The 23816-nt window shown below is 44.7% G+C and overlaps 1 protein-coding gene across 5 annotated transcripts in view; it reads left to right on the plus strand.

Moving 5' to 3' along the window:
• Rora (RAR related orphan receptor A) overlaps positions 1 to 23232 on the plus strand; it is a 701488-nt gene extending 678256 nt beyond the window's left edge. For 4 of the 5 annotated variants that reach the window (XM_051197863.1, XM_051197866.1, XM_051197865.1 and 1 more), the window contains 8 exons: positions 6923 to 7064; positions 9375 to 9770; positions 15314 to 15435; positions 16671 to 16803; positions 17646 to 17753; positions 19044 to 19154; positions 20423 to 20535; positions 22223 to 23232. In XM_051197863.1, the coding sequence (XP_051053820.1) occupies positions 6923 to 7064; positions 9375 to 9770; positions 15314 to 15435; positions 16671 to 16803; positions 17646 to 17753; positions 19044 to 19154; positions 20423 to 20535; positions 22223 to 22387 (1290 nt within the window). In that variant the 3' untranslated portion in view covers positions 22388 to 23232. The remainder of the gene's footprint in view (positions 1 to 6922; positions 7065 to 9374; positions 9771 to 15313; positions 15436 to 16670; positions 16804 to 17645; positions 17754 to 19043; positions 19155 to 20422; positions 20536 to 22222) is intronic. The other variant, XM_051197864.1, reaches the window with a different exon arrangement.
• The last annotated feature ends 584 nt before the right edge of the window (positions 23233 to 23816 follow it).

Raw genomic sequence — 23816 nt, forward strand, 5'->3', positions numbered from 1 at the left:
GGGGGCTGAGAGGCAAGGTCTGGACTCCAGCACTGGGGGCGGTGAGAGGCAGGGAGGACTCCTGCACTGGGGGAGGGGGGCTGAGAGGCAGGGAGGACTCCTGCACTGGGGGAGTGAGAGGTAGGGAGGACTCCAGCACTGGGGGAGGGAGGGCTGAGAGGCAGGGAGGACTCCTGCACTGGGGGGGAGTGAGAGGTAGGGAGGACTCCTGCACTGGGGGAGGGGGGCTGAGAGGCAGGGAGGACTCCAGCACTGGGGGAGAGGGGGGAGAGGCAGGGAGGACTCCAGCACTGGGGGAGAGGGGGGAGAGGCAGGGAGGACTCCTGCACTGTGGGGGGGCTGAGAGGCAGGGAGGACTCCAGCACTGGGGGAGGGGGCTGAGAGGCAGGGAGGACTCCAGCATTGGGTCTTAGGTGAGTGTACCCAGGTTTGGATGGAGGAAATGAGAGAGGATGCAGCTGATGGAAGTCTATAGTTTCAACAGGAATCAGGGTAGATAATGAATAAGAAAGTGAGACGACAGAGACACGTTTTGAGACTTCACCTCTTTTGTCAGTGAAGATGTGAACAACTTTGCTGAATCATCTAGCAACTTCCAAACTCTGGATGAGTACTTCCACTTTTCTATGCTATCCCCAATTCCATGGCCACAGTTATGACATTTAGTCTGCACTGAGGTCACTTTCTGTGTGACCTTTTCAATTCAGACAACCACCAAAAGCTGTAGCAATCCACCATCTCACCAGTTTCCATGGTGTAAATGCTCCGCCATGAGGCTATTGCAAACTGCAAGCTCCCCAGTGCACAGTCTTGCTACAGGGTCAGGGGTATTTCAGCATCCCCATCAGTTGCCACCCCTTCCAGTATACTTGACAGCACACATACTAATAAATGTCTTTCAGTGGTGGTTAGCTTTAATAACTGGATTGAGCAAATTTCCTGACACGTAGCATTCAGCTCTTGAGTCTAAGTATGAGGTTTCTCCTGAACACCCTACCCCCAGGCCTAAGCCAGGGAGTAGAGGAGAGTCTCCCACCCAATGGTCAAATTCAGTATATATAACTGTATTGTCTTCTGCAAAGTTCCGCGGAATAAGACAGGTCCAAAGAAGAGTAAGCAGGTATCAACAGGCGTTGGTGGTGCACACCTTTAATCCCAGCACTTGGGAGGCAGAGGCAGGTAGATCTCTGTGAGTTTGAGACCAATCTGGTCTACAAGAGCTAGTTCTAGGACCCCTCCAAAGCCACAGAGAAACCCTGTCTCAAAAAAAAAATAGTAAGCATGTATCATAAATAAAACTCAAAAAAATGCACTTTAAATACAAGGCAACATGGGGCTGAAATGGCTCAGTTTAGAGCAAACTAGAGAACCCATGTCAAGTGACTCAGAACGCCCTGTAAACTCCAGTTCCAGGGGATCAGATGCCCTCTTCTGACCTCAAAAACATTACATTCAAGTGTACAACCCACACCAGGGATGTGCATATACATATTTTTTGAGTTGATAATATAATTAAATTATTTCCCCTTCCCTTTCCTCACTGAAGAACACCCCCATATCTTTCACACTGTTGTTACACACACACACACACACACACACACACACTCCTAAATACAACATGTTCAGTCTGTATGTTACTTGTATGTATGTGTTCCAGGGCTATCCATTTAGATTAGATAACCAATTGTTGCCTTGTCTCTGGGGAAGACCATTTCTCCTCCTCTCTGCATTCCTTGGTTGCCTATAGTTCCTTATGTAAAGTTGAAGCCATTTGGGCTTTCTGCTGTCCATGTTAGCATCTTAATTATTATCGTTATTCATCTCATGTTCAGGTTGTGTTAGTAGGATGTTATGGATGTAACAATTTCATATTGCTCAAACTCCTGAGTGTGTATGAATTGTATCCCTAAAGGTAGAGGATCTATGGTGCATTGTCAAAACCTGCATGAGTAATTCCACCATGCCACCTGTTCATCATGCCACCTGTTGAGGGCTTTAGTGCCTGATAATCTCACAACTTCCTTCCAACATGGAAGGTCTATTGGTGTTATATTTTGAAGAGCTGCATAGCAGCATATAGCCACTAGGTGGTGGTGTGCCACAATCCAATGTTGTAGAATTATTTGTACACAGTGAAGATACATTGCTGTAATTGGTTTAATAAAGAGCTGAACGGCCAATAGATAGGCAGGGGATGTAGGCAGGACTTCTGGGAAGAGAGATAGGAAATTGGGAGATGAGTCTTGGTGTGCAAGGAGACATGGAGGAAGCAGGATGGGTGGTATGTGACAGAACATAGATTAATAGAAATGGGTTAGCTTAAGTTATAAAAACTGGTTAAAAACAAGCCTAAGCTTAAGACTGAACTAGACACCCTTAATATAGGTGACAATGGTGTGACTGGGACAATAAATGAGGCCACTGGCAATGGGTCCAAGATCTAACACTAATGCACAAACTGACTTAGTGGAGAAATTCCTTGCCCAGCCTAGACACAGGGGTGTGGTGGGTGGAGAGGTGCTTTGGTCCTGTCTCAGCAAGATGATGGGACAGACTTAGTAAACTTCCTAGGGGAGGCCTTGCCCTCTCCATGGAGCAGATGGGAGGAGGAGGGAATGGGGGAAGCAGGCAGAGAGGAGGGAAGGGGGAACTAGGACTGGAATGGAAAAATAAGTCCCCTTATCTTTATTTATGAGCTGGTGAAAAATCCAACTACAATTGAAGCATCTCCAACCATAGACAGATAGATAATGGCAGCTCCATATAGCCCACCATGACTAAAATGGAACTTCTGTATGCTAACATACCTTTTGGTACTAGTACAATTGAACCATGATGTAGTTAATGTTTTTTTTTTTTGTTTTGTTTTGTTTTGTTTTGTTTTTGTTTTTGTTTTTGTTTTTTTGTTTGTTTGTTTTTTTTTTGCCAAGTCTTGAATGAGTACTGGTTCTGTGACTCAAAGTGTAGACACAGGCTGCTCAGTCTCAGGAACTCACACCTCAGGGGAACCTTCTCAAGGACGTCTCCAAGCAGACAAAATCCTATTTCCCACTCAGAAGCATGCTACTTCCACAATAAGAAAGGAGGAAGCTACTAAGCTTTCTACTGTTTCCTTCTCACTTCTAATTAGAAATCCCCCAAGGAGCTGGGTGGTGGTAGCACATGCCTTTAATCCCAGCACTCAGGAGGCAGAGGCAGGTGGATCTCAGTGAGTTGGAGGCAAGCTGGTCTACAAAGCTGCACAGGCACAGGAAAACTCTGTCTCAAAGAACCAAAAGAAAAAAAGGAAGGAAGGAAGAAAGAAAGAGAAAGAAAGAAAAAGAAAGAAAGGAAAAGAAAAGAAATCCCCCAAGGAATACTGAAGAGGTTTTTTAAAAACAACGGCTAAGGAGATAGCTTGGTGAAGCATTTGACATGTAAACACAAGGACCATGTTAAAAGCCAGGTGTGATTGCATGCATGCACTTGAAATCCCCATGGAGACGGGGAGTGGGGGGGAGTAGAGACAGGCAGATACTCAGGGCTGATGATCAGCTAATCTGAACTAATCATGAGTTCTAGGTTTCAGTGAGAGAACCGATCTCAAAAAAAAAAAAAAAAAAAAACCTAAGGTACACAGCACCCCATGAGCAAAATATACACAGGTAACACACATGGAAGAAGGGGAAGGCCTCCCTCTTTCTGCAACTGTAAAGTTTAGTTTGACTGAGTCAGGGCAGCCTCCTCAGCCTCTCCCTAGAAGGCTGCACTGGACCCCTCCCCAAGGGAAGAGGATATATGATCTTGAGGATGGGCTCTGTTGTCTCCATCCAAGAGAATGGCCTCTTCCTCAGCTCTGCCCTCTCCCAGCTGCTGAGCAGGCATGTATTTGATGGACTCAACCAAGAGTAAACGGGAGGTGTGTCTGCCAGCTGACTTGCCTAAACCTTTCCCAGCTACCACATCTGAGCAGACAACTTAGCAGTCAGTCCTGAGCTCCAGGATTGGTACAACTCCTCCAGCCCCAGATGCAAGGACAGTTTACAATTCATGGTCCAATTTCCTCAGATGTCCTTAATGAGGGTGACTCTGAGTCCTTGCCTTGAGTTTTATTGCCATTCACTCTATGAATAAGCCCAAATAATCATAATGTGGGTGAGGTAAGGAAGATGAACCAAAGGAGACATGCTACTTCTGGAAAGAAAAGGGAAGGGGGTGACGGTGGTTTTCTCATGTGACTCCTACACCACCTGGGCTGCAGGTGTAGACCATAATTTGATGGAGATACCTGGGCAGTAGCAGCCTGGGCCGACTGAGTCAGTCTATGGGTCCTGCTATTTTATCATACCTTGACTTTGGACACTCAGTTAATTGTGGGCTTCTGTGAGAATGGCTTTGAGGGAAGGGGTTCTTTTGACAAATTGTGGAAGTGGGTAAACAAAAGGGACAAGAGTGTTCTAGAAAGAAGCCTAGAAAAATTTTTGAGCTGACTTCCAGGTATGCTGGAGGTGGGATTTTAAGCAAGTCACCCCATCTTGAGAAGCTTCAGTACCTTTACCCTTCATACAAATAAACAAAACCCCTTTTTTAAATCCCCATGAAAGAAACTGGGTAGACAGTGGCTGTGTCTCAGGAAAGCGATAAACACTCAGCTCAGACAGAGACTGAAATGAACACCCATGTAGGTGACTTCTTGGTATGTTTTAAAATATTTTTTTTTCTTGGCTTCTTTCCAGTAAATTCTAAGAAAACTTTTGTCTCTTGTCTCGTTCCTTTCTTACCAAGGACCGCACACACACAGACACACACAGAGAACTTTAAATATTTTGACAAGGGACTGCTTTCCAAAAGACACTGGCCTTGCTATAGGGTGGGTTAAAAGGCTGAGCTCACATGTATCTGACTTATATGACCTGGCCCACACAGACCCCAGTCATCACTGAAGCAGCACGTGAGGCCAATGGCAGTGGATGCTGAATGCCTTGCATGCCTGCCACTTACAGAGAAACAAGCAGAAAGCAAAGACAAAAACAGAATCTCTCATGGGCCTACAAGGCAAAACCAGCAATTCTTTTCATTTGGGGGCATAATTTTCCTTCATTTCTTCTACTTCAAATATGACACTCTCCCTTGTAAACTGGATTACCCTGGGCCTGGTTCTTTAGCCCATTTTTATCACCTTTCTATATTAATGCTATTTCTGAAATATGATTTTCAGTGGTCACCCAATTCCATTGTCAGTCACTTTGGGCATCTAGTGCTCTCAAGAGCCTTCTTCTGGATGATCTTTGTACTGTTTTTCTGTTGTTCCTTTAATGCTTAAGAAGAGCGCATTTTGTTTCTGTCCTTAATTCTAATGCAGTGAACACATTGGCCTCTGGAAAAAAAAATCTGTTGCTGAAACATATAGTCACTATTGTGACATTACCCTTGGTTGGAGTCGTCAGTCTTTATTATTAAAGGAAGCTCTGAAGATGACCGCTTTTTCTCTTGTTCCTTTGTGGCGCTGCCTCCCACAAACAGTTCCTTACCTTACTTTTCTTTGGGGTATTTTTTTTTTGACCAGCTTACAGTGCCATTGAAAGAAAAAAAAATTGTGTTGTGTGTATATCTATGTATGTATATAAATATATACATGCATGTATGTATGTGTGCATATACGTATGTTCTCAATGCCTCTGCCATGTATTTGGAAATGAAGAAATATGCTTCTAAGTAGCATGTGTTGCATAAGAAATCTATGGCAGATTAGAACACATTTTTAAATGAGTGATGGTGGAAATACTGCACATGTGGCAAGCTTATGGGTTCCTGCTAATGATCACTCAAGAAAAGCTTGCACAATTCAGTCCCAACACTGAAAACCAGGGAGTTAATAAACACACAAGCAAAAACGCATCCTTAGGGTCGGTCAGTAGCTCCCTCGAGTCTTTGCACACCCTCTCATTTCCAACACAGCACTCGACACATATAGGAAAGCTGATGACCACCATGCCGGACCTGTCAAAGCCTTACAGGCCATGATTCTCAACACTGCTGAATCTCAACCATTGAGGATGGAAAATTCCCAGTGCATCTGATCTTTAAAGTAGCCAATCCAAGTGTCATCTAACTGCACCAACAGATTCAGACTTAGGGAGTGAGAGATGCCTAAATGGTCAGAGACTTGAGTGGCAGAGAGGAAACACCAACACCACAGCATACCACGGCACACGCAGACTGCAGTGAGCTGTGTGTAATGTTTTCCTTCACTTTGGACAGCCTGAAGAAATGTTTGTTTTACCAAAAAGTATTTCAGAGGCTGGGGAGATAGATGACTTCCTGGGTTTAGGGCACTTGCTGCACAAGTGTGAGAACTTAAGTTTGAATCCTCAGCACTCCTACAAAAAGCCAGGCACAGCCATGGACACCTGACACTCCAGCACTGTGGGAGACAGATGGGAGATTACCAGGGCTTGAGACATGACAGTCTATCCCCAGGTACAGTGAGACCCTTGCATGGAATAAGGTAGAGGATGAGATCAGGGCACCTGATGCCCTCCACTGTCCTCCACAGCATACACACTTGTGGGTACACCTCCATCAATGCACCAAAAAAGGGTATTTTAGAGATACAGGTTGAAGACAAATCCTTTGGTATCATTCCAGCAAGCACCCTGCTTTGTTTGATCAGCTGGGTCACGTGTATTTTACACAGTCAACTGGGTGGAAGTTAAAGAAGGTTTTGCATGTGTAAGGCATAGAGGATTAGGCTCTGGGGGTTAATTTTAATCATGGAAAAAGAAGTGACTTTAATTTCATTAATGGTCTCCTGGACAATTCTGCTCCAAGCTTAACCCTCCATCAAATATTAATTTAGTGGTGCTCAGTGCTTAGTCCACGGCCTTTGGTATCACCGCTGGAGCGGACACTAACCTGTTCCATATTTATAACTGAATCACAGGGCTTTTTCAGGAGAAGTCAGCAGAGCAATGCCACCTACTCCTGCCCTCGTCAGAAGAACTGTTTGATCGATCGAACCAGCAGAAACCGCTGTCAGCATTGTCGACTGCAGAAATGCCTTGCCGTGGGAATGTCTCGAGATGGTGAGCTGGGGTGGGGCAAACGTGTAGGGCTGGGCAAGCACTCCTGATATGTGGGGACTGCTCCAAATGTGGGGACTGCTCCATCAGGGGAAGCCCTCTCAGCCTTCCCAGGCCCCTCTGGCATCTTTCTGCAATCCACAGCACTTCCTTTATCCCTGATCTCGTGGAGTCAGCTGACTAGCTCATGGGGGTAGACAGAGAAGTGTCTTGTAGTCAGAAAACCTTCAGGTTGCCAACATTTCAGAAACTATAGGTATGTGTCCTCTGAGGGCTTTCGTAAACACACCTCCCCGCAGGAAACCCAAGCCAGGACAAATTAAGTAGACATGTAACACTGGTAAGTCTACTGGCATATGGCAGGAAATAGTTCTTTCGGTGACTGGGTCATCTGAATCACCTTGCCAAAGTCAAACATTTGCACCTTCCGAACAGGTGAAAGCGATACAAAGTCAGGCTTGGTGGTAAATGTCCTTCTTAAGTGCACCAAAAGACCAACGCCAGGTCTCGAGACAGTTCCACATGGAACCGGGCAGAAAGTGCAGCAGGTGCACTTGAAGGACTTTTCTGAGTACACTAGCTGCCTGTCTCCGAAGGTCTCCTTGGGTGCAGTGTCAGCTGGTGCTTCCCACCGTGAGATGTTCTTAGGACCCTGTGAAGCCACCCAGGCTCAATTTCAAGTTCACTACATATCCTTCAAGTCTCTCTGCACTACTAGAGAGGTCAAGCCTCTGCCATTAGGAGACAGGAATCTCAGAACCACACTAAGTTTGTCTTCCTACAGCATTAAAGTGGCAGTTGGGAATGACTCTTATCAACCTGTAAGTTAAAACTGAGTCCTGGTCCTTTTATACCCCCTCACTGGATACAGCTGCCATTTTATTAAGAAAGCCAAAGGGTAATTACACAGAGTCAGAGAAGTTTTATCCAGGCTGCGTTCCAAAATATTCTTTGCCTCTCCCCAAATTAAATACCTTGAGGAAGGCTTCATGTGTATGTACAGAAAATAGTACAGGTTGTTGTGAGAAAGAAAATACATTCAGAGCTTTATAAAATCAAATGCCTGTTTGGCACCCAGCACCATGTGAGCTCTGGAAGCTCACAGGTTGCTGCTATTCTACGCTGTCCCTCTGTAGAAGGGACAGGACCTCCTCCTCTGGTGAGAGGAGTCCATCAACTGGTCAGTGGCCTGGGCTCTCGGCTTCCAACTTCATCTGTCACTCTGAAGTGGAGGAATAAATGAGTTCATCCCCCAATCAGGAATTGATCTAACTACAGTCAATCAGGAGAGCTAAGTCCCTGCAGCAGAGGCTCCAGGTGTAGCGTGCCTAGTCAGGGAGGGAAGAACCACCTCCGTGGGAGAATTCAAAGCAGGAAAACATGTCCTGTGATCTAGATGAGCATTTCCGGAGGAACACCTGAGATAGTGAACTGCCAAGCTGCTACAACCCTGCCACCTCCCCATACAAGGACCAATGGAGAGGAGAAGAGCTGCAGACCCGGCCCCTTCGCAGGGGAGCTCACAGGGTGCACATGATGGCATGGCAGATCCAGTTCAGACCCAGGGCTGTGGGCCTTTGTTACTTGGGAGGCAGAGAGAATGACCCCTTGCTTCTGGGAGTCCAGGGCCAGCCTGGGCAACACAGTGAAATGACCCCCATCTCCAAAAAGAAAACAAAGACAAGCCCACGACTGCCGGGGGGAGGGGAGGCCTCAACTGCCAGGGGTGGCCTCGTAAGTCAGGCAGATTCAGACATACAGTTCTGCAAACTCTAGACAGTCTCACCATAAAGCCCCGGATCCAGCTGGTCAACCGGGAAGAACTTCATTCTTGTGGGTAAAAGGGAACACTTAGTAAAGGATGAGGCTTCTGCCTCAGCATACCCATGAGTCTTTGCATCTCTGCCTTATCTGTCCAAATGCTGCAAAGTAAGGGGCAGGTCTGGGCCAGGCATTGCGGTAGAGAATGTACAAACCCTTTACACTATACCCCAGAGCCAGGCTTGGTGGAGTATGCCTGTAATCCCAACACTCAGGAGGCTGAGGCCGGATGATCAGCATAAGACCAGTGTGGGGCTCCTCAGTGAGACGGGGTAGGGGCTGAAACAAAACATTATGTTCTCACTGGGTCTAAGGGGATAAGACTGCAGAAAAACAATGGGAGGGGTGCCTAGCGTGCATGTTGGAGGCACATGAGGAAGGAAGCCTGTTCTTGCCTGTGGGTGACCTGCTCTGAGATTTTCTGGAAGCCTGAAAGCTTGGGAAAGGGTAACACTGCCTGGTTCAAGGTGCACTTTCCTTTCTGTCTTCCAGCTGTCAAATTTGGCCGGATGTCCAAGAAGCAGCGAGACAGCTTATATGCCGAGGTACAAAAGCACCGGATGCAGCAGCAACAACGAGACCACCAGCAGCAGCCTGGGGAGGCTGAGCCGCTGACGCCCACCTACAACATCTCGGCCAATGGGCTGACGGAACTGCATGACGACCTCAGCACCTACATGGACGGCCACACCCCTGAGGGCAGCAAGGCCGACTCTGCAGTCAGCAGCTTCTACCTGGACATCCAGCCCTCCCCGGACCAGTCAGGACTGGACATCAATGGGATCAAGCCTGAACCCATATGTGACTACACACCAGCATCTGGCTTCTTCCCCTACTGCTCCTTTACCAACGGAGAGACTTCCCCAACCGTATCCATGGCAGAACTAGGTAACGGCGGGTGTACATGCTGCCTCTGGCTTGCTCTGGGCCTATCCTGTGAAGTAAAGGGGTACGAGGGACTATCTTCTGATAGGTGGGATTTCCCCTATACCTTTGCTACCGATTTCAGGTGCCAGCCTTGCTGTTTGATTGTTGCTATGGTGTTTGCAGTAAATGCATTGCTCAGGAACTAGAGAGGTTGTATGTGAGCAGCCTGTGTCCCACAGAGCACATAAGCACAAGGGAAGGCCACTCAGACCAGCTATTCACTTAGATTCCAGGTATTGCTTTACGGCTAAGGTCACGCATATACACAAAGTCCACTAACCAAATCTAAGCCATAGGTATATTTTTGTCATTTTAAATTGATTACTAAAGTTTTTACATTTTTAATTGACATATAACAACTATGGATGACAGTGTGACATTTCAATACATGTACATAGGGTGTAATAATCAACTTAGGGCATTTAGCATTGTTACTTGGGACACTTAGCACTGATTTAAAGTGAGCATTCGGAATACCCTTTTCCAGATTTTTCACAGGGGAGTCCACATTATGATTATCTGAGCCACCCTACCATGGAGCAGCATACCCCAGTTCGCTCCTTGCATTCTAACTATACCTTGTGCCTGTTGGCCATTCTCTCCCTGCTCAACCTGACCACTTACAATAAAAATCGGTTTATCAGTTATTTGGGGGGGGGTATTTTTGTTTGTTCGTTTTTAAATTACAATGGACCAATATCTGTGAACCTCAGTAACCAACCGGTACCAGCTGGGGGATGACCCATCTGGCAGACCCCTCAGGTAGCCAAGCTTTGCTGCATTGGTGTGAACTGTACATGCCTGAGATTGACTTAAGTGTGAACTTGACAAAGCTGGTAAGACTGCATACAGGACTCACTTTGCCAAAGCAGCAAACACACACCGCCTTCTTGTTTGCTTCTTGGGAGATGGTGACCCAGAAACACCAACCAATGGCAAAGACAAGGGGCACGTTCCCTTCGTGAGCGTTATGCTCACACCCTCCACTATGTTTAATCAGTTTTTTTAAATGCAGTGCTATTATTAGAACAAAACTTTTGATAAGAGTTTTTACAGTTTGCGAATGATCTGCTGTTCCTGGTCTCTGTACCCGGGGTTATTGCAGCCCTTTGGGCTATTTCAATTAGCTGCTGCCGAGCCCACTGAGCTACAACAAGGACCTGGGGTGGCAGGCAGAGAACCAGCGGGTCTGACTTGAGCACAGAAATCCTCGGTTCACAGCCATAAAGGCCGTGTTCTTTAGATGGTGCCTCAACCTCCGTACCCCATAAAAAACGTCCCTTTTAAGTGAAAATTTATATTTCCAGTCAAAAATCTCCAAATAGAACAACTTGAATGTTCTCTACAGTTTTTACACACGCATCTCTTTATGGATCTAAATTTAAATCCCCAGGAGCTGAGCATGTTAGGGCTGCTCTTTAACCACTGAGCAGCACCAGAGGTGCTCCGCCGCTCTTTTGATTAGCAGAGACACCTCTGAACTAGAAGTCATGCTGAGCAGAGGTAGGTTTCTTTTTTTTTTTTTTTTTTTTTTCTTTCTTTTTTTTCTTTTTTTTTTTTTGTCATTGAATCTTGGTTGGCTGTAGCAAAACTGTAATGAAAATTAAATTTTCAAAAATGAATAAGGGTTTGATTGAAAGCCAACAAGTTCCCCACTCAAAGCGACCTGACTCACCCCAGGCCTGCTGCCGCTCCACCGTGGGGATAGTGAACCTGCCTGTTTGCCTGGCAGATATTCAACCGAAACAGATCCAAAGGACTAAGTCAAAGCATTATCTGTGCATGTGGTATTTTGGCTCAAAGTGCACAAATACCTGAATGGGGCTAAAAATGGCTGAGCTGGTGCCCTCGAGTCTCTGGACAGACAAACCTACCCTGGTCACCTCCCAGTGGGTCTGGGAGTCATGGGTTATAACATTTTCCAGGATGAATTGACTCAAATAGAACCAACCAAACTCAAAACCAAATTAGAATTCTCCCGAGAGGATATTTCCTATCCCATTTGTATGGCAGGGTAGTTCAAAGGGGCTGAACGTGGCATAAAAGTGCTGACTGGCTGACCCCCCTTCAGAGCTACCTCATAGACTGTGTGAGCTTTCCTTCACAGCCTCCATCCTGTGGTCCTTTCTAACAAGAGCTCCCAACCTCCTTGTAGGCTACACGTTGCCATCAGAATTTAAGCAAATGACATTGCACACTAGTCCAGTCCCATCTGTCAAGAATTATACCCACCATATTTTGAGCAGAACAAAATTCCTTGGCTAGGAAATCTTGCCCTTGGCATTCAATTAGTGCCTGAATCATGCATTCCAGGTAACAAACCAAGGTTTGTTTTAGAAAAAGTGCTAAGTGGGTTTGCCAAGGTTTGTTTTAGAAAAAGTGCTAAGTGGGTTTGCTACAGTAACCATTAGCACCTTATCCCAAGAGATGGCTGAAGAAGTAGGTACAGTGAGCCAAGAAGTCAGCTTCTTCAGGCTGTGGTCCCAGCTTTGCTGTTGGTTGCACAACCCACTCTGAGCTACATAGCCTGCAAGCAGAAACTCTCGGCCCTGTGCCTTCACGTGTGTGGAAAGGTTAGCAGAAACTCTGAAGCCAGGTGATGTCTGCATCAGAGCTCTGCCCCTGAGCAACTGTACCACACTGGGAAAGTCACTTAACCATAGGAGCTCGAGTGCCTGGCCAAAGAGGACAGTACTGTAGTACTGTCACCTTCCTCCATCTTCTGAATGTGTGTGTGTGTGTGTGTGCATATATATACACACATATATTCAGAAAAGATGTAAATCCTTTGGGTCTGCACACAGCAAGTGCTACATAAATTTTAACTATTGATGTTATCTATAAAAATGAGGTGATGGCTAGAGTTCTTCCTACCCTGAGGGTCTGAGAGAAAAAATCTTAGCATTCAGGACTTCCCCTGTGAGGGGTTTAAACATTGTAACACACACAGCTCAATACCAGTTAAAAAGGGAGATTTTCTTGCCATTTTGTTTTGAAGTAGGTTTACCACTTTGCATTGGGCTGCATCCATAGCCATCCATAGCCACGTGCTGCCCAAGGGCAGTGGGTGGAGCACACTGGGCACCCTGACAGTGTTGCAATAGTTCCCTTGTGTCACACAGCAAGGAAAATAACTCACCTGATGAATTCGCCCAGAAAGTTTGTCTCCTAACGCCAAGGCTAAACAGACCTCACTGTCCCCTACCTGGTCTTAGACGCACACTGACTTCTTAGATTTTATGCTATCTTGTTAAACTCTCCTTTGCTGAAAGGGACATTTAGAAATTGTGAAGGGTCTTTAAAATATTAGCCTTGTCAGATCTGTTATGAGCTGGCATCAGAAACCCTGCCTGAACGGTTGGTCAGAATATAGCTGCTGCCCCCTGCTGGCCCACAGTGTGCACTGCATTAGTCCTTATCTCTTTCTATTGGGTGTTGTGAGAGTCCCACCTAAGTCCAGGTGTCCATGAACCATTTTGCAAATGCTGGGGATCAAACATAGGGCTGTGAGCTTGACAGGCAAGCACTCTGCCTCTGAGCTATGTCCTCAGCCCTGGATAAAATTTGAGACAGGGCTTCATTCCATACTCCTGAACTCACTACATGGCCTGAACTCAATGGCAATCTTCCTGTCTCAGCCTCCCAAGTGCTGGGATTACAGGCATGTGGCACCATGCCTGGTTCCCAGGAACATTGGTTAAGATCACCTGAACAAAGTGTTGACCACAATAACTGGAAAGACATAAGGGAAAGTGGGGTGTAAGCCCTGTAGGACCTCCTAAACCTCATTTTTAAAAATACGCTAATCTTGATTTATAGTCTAGACACTGTCCTCCATGGCAAGGGCTTTCTATCTGAGCATTAATTTTCTGCTTTCCAACACCCATTCTTTTTATCTTAATGAGCTGGCTTCTCCTCGGGTCTGTCTCCTTGAAGTGCTTTCTTTTGTTTACATTTGATCTCCCCCCCCCCCCCCCCCCCCCGTCCCACTCTACTGCTTATCCAGGCTGCTCTGGTACCTGTGTGTTGCCAGACAGGGCTGTTAGGGTTTATTATGTCTATGTCTCCAAGGAGACTCTGGTTTCAGATTGCGTTTGGGTGAACTTGCTGTTTTCACACAAACAAGTCTCCTTCTGTCTGAAGACTACCGTAGAATGTTTATAAGCACGCAGGCTCTGTCGCCATTGTCGCCAGCCTTGCATTCTTTGTCATTCTCAGTGGCTTACCTGCCCTGGACTCAAGATCCTAGAAATATGATTATTTTTCAGTATTTGACATTCATAAACTCCTGTCAAATCTTTCAAATCTTTCCAATACATTTTTTAGGCAGGGCCTTGCTGTGTAGTCATGCTAGCCTCGAACCTTCTATGTAGAACAGGCTAACCCCAAATACATGGCCATACTCCTGCCTCCACCCCAAAATTCAAGTTGCAGACCTGTACTATCATAGCCAGTTTTTTAAATGTTTGAGCCATCCTTTGTTCCCTAACATTGGTTACTATCCTGCTTCACACACAATCTCTCCTGTCTAGATTTTAGCAGCTGTCTACCTGGTCCTCCTGCTCCATCCTTTCTAGGCCCCAAGATACAAAGCACCATACACGGCATAACAACTACCAGCACTATGTGATGCTCCCTGTTCTAATTGTGATTCTTTCCATTCTCACTACAGCCCTATAAACAAGTCCTATTTTCCTCATTTTACCAAGGAGGAAAGCGAAGTACAGGGAGGCTAAATAACTTGCCAAGACCATACGTCTCAGAAGTAGCAAGGCAAAAATGTGGGCCCAGACAGTCTCAACCCAGGGTCTCTCTTTTCACCAAAGTAATACATAATCTGTTTGTGCCTCAGCAATGCTTGTCCCGATGTTTGCTAGGAGATCAAAGGTAATGGCCAGTTGTCACCATTAAAGCTGGAGAGATGTTTCAGTCAATAAAGTGCTTGCCATTTCAGCATGAAGACCCAAGTTTGACCACTGGGCATGGTGTAAGCACAGCACTAGGGAGGAAGAGAGTGAGGATAGAAACTGAGGAAGACACTCAAAACATGTACACACATGCAAAAATAAAAGTTTAACATATAAACTCTCACACACACACACCAACATGCACACATTTACATAATATCCTGGCTTTTCAAGAGCCACTTTTGTCAGGCTAGCAAAAAAGTCAAGAAGCAGCTGTCAATCATTTTCCTACCTACCTAAGGCAATCAATCTACGTTCATCTCCAGACACTGGTAGAAAGCTTATGGCAAGGTCAAGGTCATCAAGGTCTCTGAGTCCAATATGCTTCACGCAGTCAATATTGGTTTTGCAAAGCTTCCCTCTTCCGTCCTGCCGTGCCCCGATACAGAAGAGCTCCAGCATGCTTGCTTAGCTACGCAAAGAAAACCAAAACTTGTTAGCACACTGCTTTACAGGAGTTACTTTTCAAGGTAAATGACAAGAGCAGAAGAGTTGCTGGTTCCTGTTCATGGTTGTGACCTCCCATTTTCTCCCCAGAACACCTTGCGCAGAACATATCCAAATCCCACTTGGAAACCTGCCAATACTTGCGGGAAGAACTCCAGCAGATAACATGGCAGACCTTCCTGCAGGAGGAGATTGAGAACTATCAGAACAAGGTAGAGTTGGAGGAGTTTCTCTTCCAGTTGAGGCAACATTAAGAAGGGGGTTGCGTGCACACACACACACACACACTTTTTTTTAAATAAAAATTATTTTAAAAGGAGAATAATGTGGTTTTGGAAGGTCTGGCTGTAATTGTTCAGGACTGAAGATAAGCCTGGCAGGTGGTGACCCTACTTGCTTTTATCTCAATGACACTGACCAATGGGCCACTAAAGCGGGAGGTGATGGTAATTATCCACTGCCTTTGGGAACAGATGTGGTGGCTTTTGCCAATGATGGTAGGAAGTCAGGCTGGGAAAGGACTATGCAGACATTAGAAGTATATCCTCCCCTTCACTGGTACTGAGGAGAAAACCATCATACCTTGGCTATGGCTGCACACTGAGAGAGAACATCAGGACTATGTCCCCGGGTGACTCAACTCCAGGGTTTGTTCCCCATTGTACTGTTAGAAACAACCTTAAACCATGGGGTGTAGTGGGAGAGCAGATGAACAAAGCAAAAGCCCCAGGACACTATGATGAGTGGGAGGGCGGGAAGAGCAGCAGCTCACTTTGTCTGCCTGTGAGTACAAAGTCACCCCCAACGCCCAAGCCTCAAAGGAGAGCCAGCAATGCATTGAGAGCCAGCAAGCCTTGGGAAGAAGGGCTTCTGCCTCAACTCCACTTATACTTACTGGCTGGGAAGCCTCAAGAGTTTAGATGTCATTTCTGAATAGAAGACAATTTGCATAAACATATGAAACAAGGATGTCATCAAACGCCTAGCTTAGCAGGTACAGACAAAATAAAATGTACTTGACACCCTTTTCCTTCCCTCCACCCCCAGGAAAGTATGGGTAAACTCCCTAAAATAAATGAACTGTTTTTAAAAACAGATCCTCCACTTACTGTGGAGCCTACAGTTATTGCAGAGATATACACCACTCTCCTGACTTGTGTGTAGCTGTTGGCCCCATATGTTCATAATACCCCTCACTTTCACCCCCCACCCCCACTTCACCACCCCCATTCCATTGCCTTCAAACAGTAAACTAGGAATCTCGGGAGGCAGAAAGGATGTGGAAGCAGGCTTTCATAACCTAAATAACAGAGACTATTTTTTTTTTAAGCCTATAATCTTTTTTAACCCATTTCCAAAGAAAGCTTTTTACAAACTAGGAAGCCTGAAGCTAGCTGCACTAGGGTTCCCAGCTAGTCTTATGTTAATGCGTCTCCCTCTTTCACAGCAGAGAGAGGTGATGTGGCAATTGTGTGCCATCAAGATTACAGAAGCTATCCAGTATGTGGTGGAGTTTGCCAAACGCATTGATGGATTTATGGAGCTGTGTCAAAATGATCAAATTGTGCTTCTAAAAGCAGGTATGTGCTTTGCAAGTGAATCCTGATGTCGCTTCCAGCTGTTTTCACCTGCTTGTTAAAGAAATGCTTGCTAAGGAAGGTGTTGAAGCTGTCTTTTCTTAGTGATAATAGCTCAGGGTTTGCTTGGCAGAAACTGAACCCTTTTTATAAAAACATTTTAAAGGTATGTTCAGCGGGGCTGGAGAGATGGCTCAGTGGTTAAGAGCACTGGCTGCTCTTGCAGAGGTCCTAGGTTCAATTCCCAGCACCCACATGGAGGCTCACCACCATCCATAATATAGTTCTAAGGAATCCAGTATCTTCTGACCGCCACAGACCAGGCATGTACATGGTGCACACATATCCATGGAGGCAAAACGCCCATACATATCAAGTTATTTGTGTATGCTGTGTGTGTGTGTGTGTGTGGTGTGTGTGTGTGTGTGTGTGTGCATGCGTGCATACACATATTTTTAAAAACATGTTCAGGAAGCATTCCCTCCATTTTCCTATTCCTTCGGGAGGATGGTTACACTGGGGAATATTTGCATGCCAAATCTTACCATCACTCTCAGACTCTAATGCCGAGCTGTTGGGAAGATGTTTATGAGTTCAAAGAGTCATTCCTAGGCTGATTGTTTAAATAAATGTGAGTAATGTTTCCCTAGCTACTTTAAAACTTTACACTGAGATATGAGCCAGTCTTCATTTCTTCTGCCCCTTGGACAGAGGACTGGTGTAACTGATTCACACGAGCTGCCCTGCACTCAGCCACTGTGCCATCTCAGGAAGGCCTCTGTGTTAGCACCTCAGAAAGGAACTAAGATCGATAAAAGGATGCTAAGCAATTCTTCCTCATGCAGGCTCTCTGGAGGTGGTATTTATCAGGATGTGCCGTGCCTTTGATTCTCAGAACAACACCGTGTACTTTGATGGGAAGTACGCCAGCCCTGACGTCTTCAAATCCTTAGGTAAGGAGATCTCATGTTGTTGTCCCTGGAAATGGGGGTCATGTTCAAGGATGTGGCTCTGAATGGAAGCTCTTGTTCCACAAAATGAACAAACCCGAATTAAAGAATGATACACCTAATCTTACTACATGTAGCTATTTGCTATAAAACAGTCCTCATGCAGCAAGTACCTTTGTCTGCATATGTAAACTCGAGTTCATTTGTAGGTTAGTCATTGGGTGAGTTATTACATGACTTTTCTGTTTCCCTTCCAAGTTCAAATGAGTAAGATTTTTCAATGAATAAAATGTTCAAACAATGGAAAGAATATAACTCATATGTGAAATGAAGCAAAAACGGAAGAGCTCACCATCCCTGGCCTCTCATACTGTAACCATGGAAAAGTCCAGTAGAGCCAAAGAAAACAATGCACTATATGCATTATAAAATGAGTCTTTTTGAGTTCTATAATTTAAATAATCAGATTGTTGCCATTAAGGAGAAACAAAGGGAACCCAGGATACGTCGAATGGCTTATTTTAACCATGGGTGACAGGAGGCTTATCTAAGTACAGCACAGACCACTGCCACTTACAAATGGTAACCAAGTGGCAAACCTGAAACAGAAACAAAATTTAACACACCATAGGTGAGTTGAATTGTTATTTTAGTGGACTTTCACATTGTCTTCAATTTGATGAATCTGTACAATAACTACACTACCAGCATGCAACTATCATAGCCAATAAGGCATTGCAGTTAGTCAGTAGCCATTAGACCCTGTTCATTCAAAATGAGGGTTCTGAATGTCAGAATGTCTGAATGGCTTTGAATGTCAGGTTGTGACCACGGGTCAAGTCCCTGTTTCCTGAGCCCTAAAATGGGAACACTAATGATAACATGCCTCTCACAGGACTGTTTTCAAACCTGAGGAAACATTAAGAAGGGTGTTCGAGTAGTTATCTGCCTAGGAATCACAGGACAGATGTTCTCTCTCCTTGCTGTAGATGATGATGACAGGGTGTGGGGGGTCCTTATGTGAAGCAGATGGTGGTGGCTAGGATACTACTACTCATGGTGGTAAGGATGATGACAGTGGTGAGAATGCTTTGTGATGATGGTGACAACGCTAATGGTACCAGGAGATGGTACTCGTAATGGTGATGTTGGCTAATACTTCAAACGACTCAACTAAGAAATGTTCTTACTGTCCCATTTCATCTCCAGTGTCCACATCTCTCTTCACCTTGCTCTATACTCCTCTCCTAGGATAACTACTGACACCCTAAACTTCCTTTATTTTAATCATAGGTTGCGAAGACTTCATTAGCTTTGTATTTGAATTTGGGAAGAGTTTGTGTTCTATGCACCTGACTGAAGACGAAATTGCATTATTTTCTGCATTTGTACTGATGTCAGCAGGTAAGAAAACCAAACAGAATACAAGTCTCTGATATGTCCAGGTAAAGAATGTTTTCACCAAGGCACAGGACTTTTACATGTTATCCAATGTTTGAGGAGCTCCCAAGAGCAACTGCCACCCTTATGTAATTTGAAGTTTCTCAAAGAATACCCTCTCTGAACAAACACAGCTCTTTCCTAAAGACTTTATGGGGCTGAAGAGATGGCTCAGTAGCTAAGAGCACTTGCTATACAAGTGTGAGGACCTGAGTTCAGATCTCAGGACTCACATTTTAAAAAAAAAAATGTTGGGCACAGTCACACATGAATAAGAGTATTCTCAGCGCTAGGAAAGTAGCTGGAGGACTGGTGGCATTTGCTAGCTGCCAGGCTAGCTCCAAGTTCTATCACAAGGGAATAGAGTGGAAAGTAATAGAATAAGACACCTAATGTCTTCCTCTGACGTCTACAAACATGTATGTACACATGTATTCCTTTCTCAGGCACACAGAAGGGAAGGAGGGAGAGAGAGAGACCTCATGATATGCAGATAAAAACTGTATGAAGTAATAGCTTAATAAAACATTAACCAGTGCTAACTCCACATACCAAGACAAAGGATTTCATAGAATAGGGTTTCTCTTCTTGATGCCAGCCTCGAAGACAGCATGCCTTTGTAAACACTGCCATCCACAGTCTGTCTGCCTCCAACCCTTTCCCAGTAGGTCTGCCTCTTGGGGAACAATCCTCTACTTAGAATTCTCACACAAAGGATGTTCCTTGATTAACAACCCTTTAGTCATTTGAAATTGTATTGACAGTTTGAGTTACCCTGGATTAAAAAACAATTTTACATTTCCAGGAAGGCCAGTGGGGCAGGTGGGACAGTGCCTGAGAAAGAATTATCAGAAAAGCTTGGGGAGGGTAGGGAACTGTGTGTTCATGTGCATGCTTTTGAGTTTGGCCCTAATGTATAGTAAGAACTCCCTCCCTCCCTCCTTCCCTCCCTTCCTCTCTCCCTCCCTCCCAAGACAGTGGGAAAATTTAACACCCTGGCATATATATATATAGATATAGATATAGATATGTATATATATATACATATATATATATATGTATATATCAGAGAGTATCTCTGCATCCTGCAGAAGCAAAGCTGCCAAAAGGAAACTGGCCTGCGGGTCTATAAACACACATTAGAGCACAGTAACCAATGCTGTAGTCAGGGGCAACAAAGGTCTGATGCTGTGTTGAAAGAATGGCACTAAGTTTCAGCTTTTCACATTTAGATCGCTCCTGGCTGCAGGAAAAGGTAAAAATTGAAAAACTGCAACAGAAAATCCAGCTAGCCCTTCAACATGTCTTACAGAAGAACCACCGAGAAGATGGAATTCTGACGAAGGTAAGGTCCAGAGGAGTCCATCTGACCCTGCCTGAACTATCTTTTGACACAAAACTTGCTTAAGGGTATCTAAAAGTCACATGGTCAGTCCCAGAAAGTATCAGCATGGCATGGGACACTCACTCAGGAAGTTCTGTTGGGCCAAAACTCATGACTTGGGCTAAATTCTATATATTATAATTGATCACAGAGTCTATAGCTATCTAGGAAAGCATAACAGAGTCTATAGCTATCTAGGAAAGCATCACTTATCGGGTGTTAATTTTGGGTATATGGTGGAAGGGAGGATGTGCGTGCAAGTGCTCACAGAGACCAGAAGAGGGCGTCAGATCCTCTGGAACTGAAGTTAGAGGCAGTTGTGACATAGCAAACTTGTGCACTGGGAACTGAATTCTGGTTCTCAGACAGCAGTATGTGCTCTTAATCACTTAGCTCTCTCTCCACCCCCAGGAAGACTTCCCCCTCCCCTTAAAGAATGAGCCCTTTCAGGAACCTCTTCCTGTTCTTTAAACTTAAGCATAAAGCAGGGTCAACATGCTGCCCTGATGTAAAGCAGAAGGAACTTTGAATTTAGAAGAAGGAAGCAGAAAGGGACTAAAAGAAGATAAATTATATTCTACTATCCATCCTCTTAAATTCATTAGTTATCAGCAATAAGTCATTTTTGTGTTTATCACTTTCCTATTCTGTGCTGCATTTAAAGCACGAGGCTTCATTTTGCTAATTACCTTATACAGCTAAAACATATGATAAAATCTCTCAGTGCTGTTGCTTCTGGTGTTAGAAAAGCATCCATTCCCATCCTCTGCTCAGTTGCTATGTTGTATTATACAAGAAGGTGGTGTGAAACGTTTGGTTTCCTTCCTGATTTCCTCTCTTGTTTTCCTGATAGCTTGGGGAGGTCAGAATGTTGAAATTGATTTTGATGTCGTACATGGTCAGTGAGCAAGAGGGAGAGGGGAGATCCCAACTGCTCAAGGATGAGGCCACCATGAATGAGGGTTGTTATCATAGAGGCCCTGACCCAGACAGGATCTGGTAAAACCGTTTCCTATCGACAGTGACTCTGATCTGCAACCATGAGACACCTTGCCTTTGTGAAGTGCAGTAGGGTTTACAAGCATCTCTACAAGCCACTGCTGTTACCTTCATTTGCTAGACTTTCATTCGATGAGACCCTGAGCCACTTTAGTATGGAAAAATCTCTTTAGAAGAAAATAGCCCATAGCATTTGCTCAAGACACTAGCCAGATGATCTGAGTTTGACCCCCCAGAACCCACGTGGTGGAAGGAGAGAACTGACTCCAAGAAGTTGCCAATCTACACACATAGCATATATACGTACTTGTCATTTTAAAAACAAACAATTGACTCACACTTATCCTGCATATGAAGGATGATAGGTACTCCTCTCTCTAGCCTCATCTGGGCTCTAACTATATGGGCGGTCGGGTCAAATTTGCTTATGAATTCCTCCTTGAGTTAAGTTATTCATATTCAAAATGCATTTGGTGTATCCCAAGCATTCTAACACAGGACGTCTCTCCCTGCCCCATCACTGGAGGCTTAAGCAGCAGCAAATATGTCTTCACCATGATGAGCAATATTGTGGAGGTCACCCTGAGTCCTCGATTTTCACTCTTATGACTGCCCTCCCCTGACATCCTGTCCTTTCTCCTGCTTACAGCTAATATGCAAGGTGTCTACGTTAAGAGCCTTATGTGGACGACATACAGAAAAGCTAATGGCATTTAAAGCAATATACCCAGACATTGTGCGACTCCATTTTCCTCCATTATACAAGGAATTGTTCACTTCAGAATTTGAGCCAGCAATGCAAATCGATGGGTAAATGTAGTACCCGAGCACTTCTAGAACATCTGAAGTACAAACATGAAAAACAAAAAACAAAAAACAAAAAAAAAAAGGAAATAAAACAATGACAACGAAGACAAAATTAACTGAGACACTTTCTATGGCCCTGCACAGCCCTGGAGCGCCAACACACTGCACAGACATCTTGTGGTGATCGGGGTTCAGGCACAGAGGGGAAACAATGAGAACCAATAAAAGCTAAACTTGTTTTGCTCATGCATATGATTTCCACTATGCCTACAGATATGGACCCTTTTCTGTCTCGACTTCTAGAGCGGTCGACCTCTGCATATAACAGGAGGAGGGTACTACAGTCAGAGGAGTCCCTTTTCTTATAGCTCACTGCCCACAGACTCTTACGGGTAACAACAAGAGTCCAGCAGTAATCGGTGACCCCGGTATGCATAGCGGGGGTTGCGGCGTTACTTTGCACAGCTTGCTTTTCTGTGTCATGAAGGAAGATTTTGTTTCTCTCACCGATTATTGCCGGTCATCGGGATGGCGTGAAAAGGGGATCCATAGCGCTCGCAACAATAGCATTATAATATATTACACAGGGTAAATGGGCATGAAGACTATATATAGCTAAAGAGATATTGTTTATATATTGTTTTAATTAATATAAAATGTAGTGACTGGTGTAGCTTTTCCTGTTGAATTGATAAGGCACTTTTCCGTTTTGCACCTTTTGTTTTCTTTAAATTAAATGCTAGCGTGTTCACTGTCGCCGTGTCGCATGTACACCAGAAACACAAGTTTAGCTGAGAAGGTTTGGAAGGTACGTCAGGAGGTATTTATGCTGCTGTTTACAAAAAAACAAAACAATTAGTTCTAAAAGACTGGCTGGTCATATCCAGAAATCAACATGTTGAATTTCTGTTCCCATCTGTAAATTTGGAATTAACTGACTGTTCCCTAAATCATACTTTGTTTTGCATGCAATTAAGAATGGGTGTGTTTATGCTTCATACAGAGTCGAAGGAGTATCTGGTGCTGTGGGTTTAAACCATATGTGCTTTTTTTTTTTTTTTAAGTTTTTAAAATGCCACCTTTGGGAAGTGAAGGAGAGACTCTCATTTGACACAATTCAGTAGTCAAAGGGACACTGTATCAACTTGGAATTCTGATGCTTAGAACATATTAGTAACCAGAATGTTGTTTGGAATTATGTAGAAGCACCCAAAGACTCTATGTGGAGCAAACACACTCCCCACATTTATTGAATGTCTTATGTTCTTGGCATCAGGAGCCCTAAGAATTCATCTCAGAGAAAACTGATCCTAGACTAGCTACCCCAGATTCTAGAAATGCTGCTGCTCTCCATGTTGGGTAGACAGTGGATGAAGAGGGAGGCAGTGTTGAATCTGGTTCCCGTATTTAAAATAAGCCTTCAGAGTGGAGGTGAT

This window comes from Phodopus roborovskii, unplaced genomic scaffold (genome assembly GCF_943737965.1).
Source record: "Phodopus roborovskii unplaced genomic scaffold, PHOROB, whole genome shotgun sequence".
NCBI classification, from domain to species: Eukaryota; Metazoa; Chordata; class Mammalia; order Rodentia; family Cricetidae; genus Phodopus; species Phodopus roborovskii.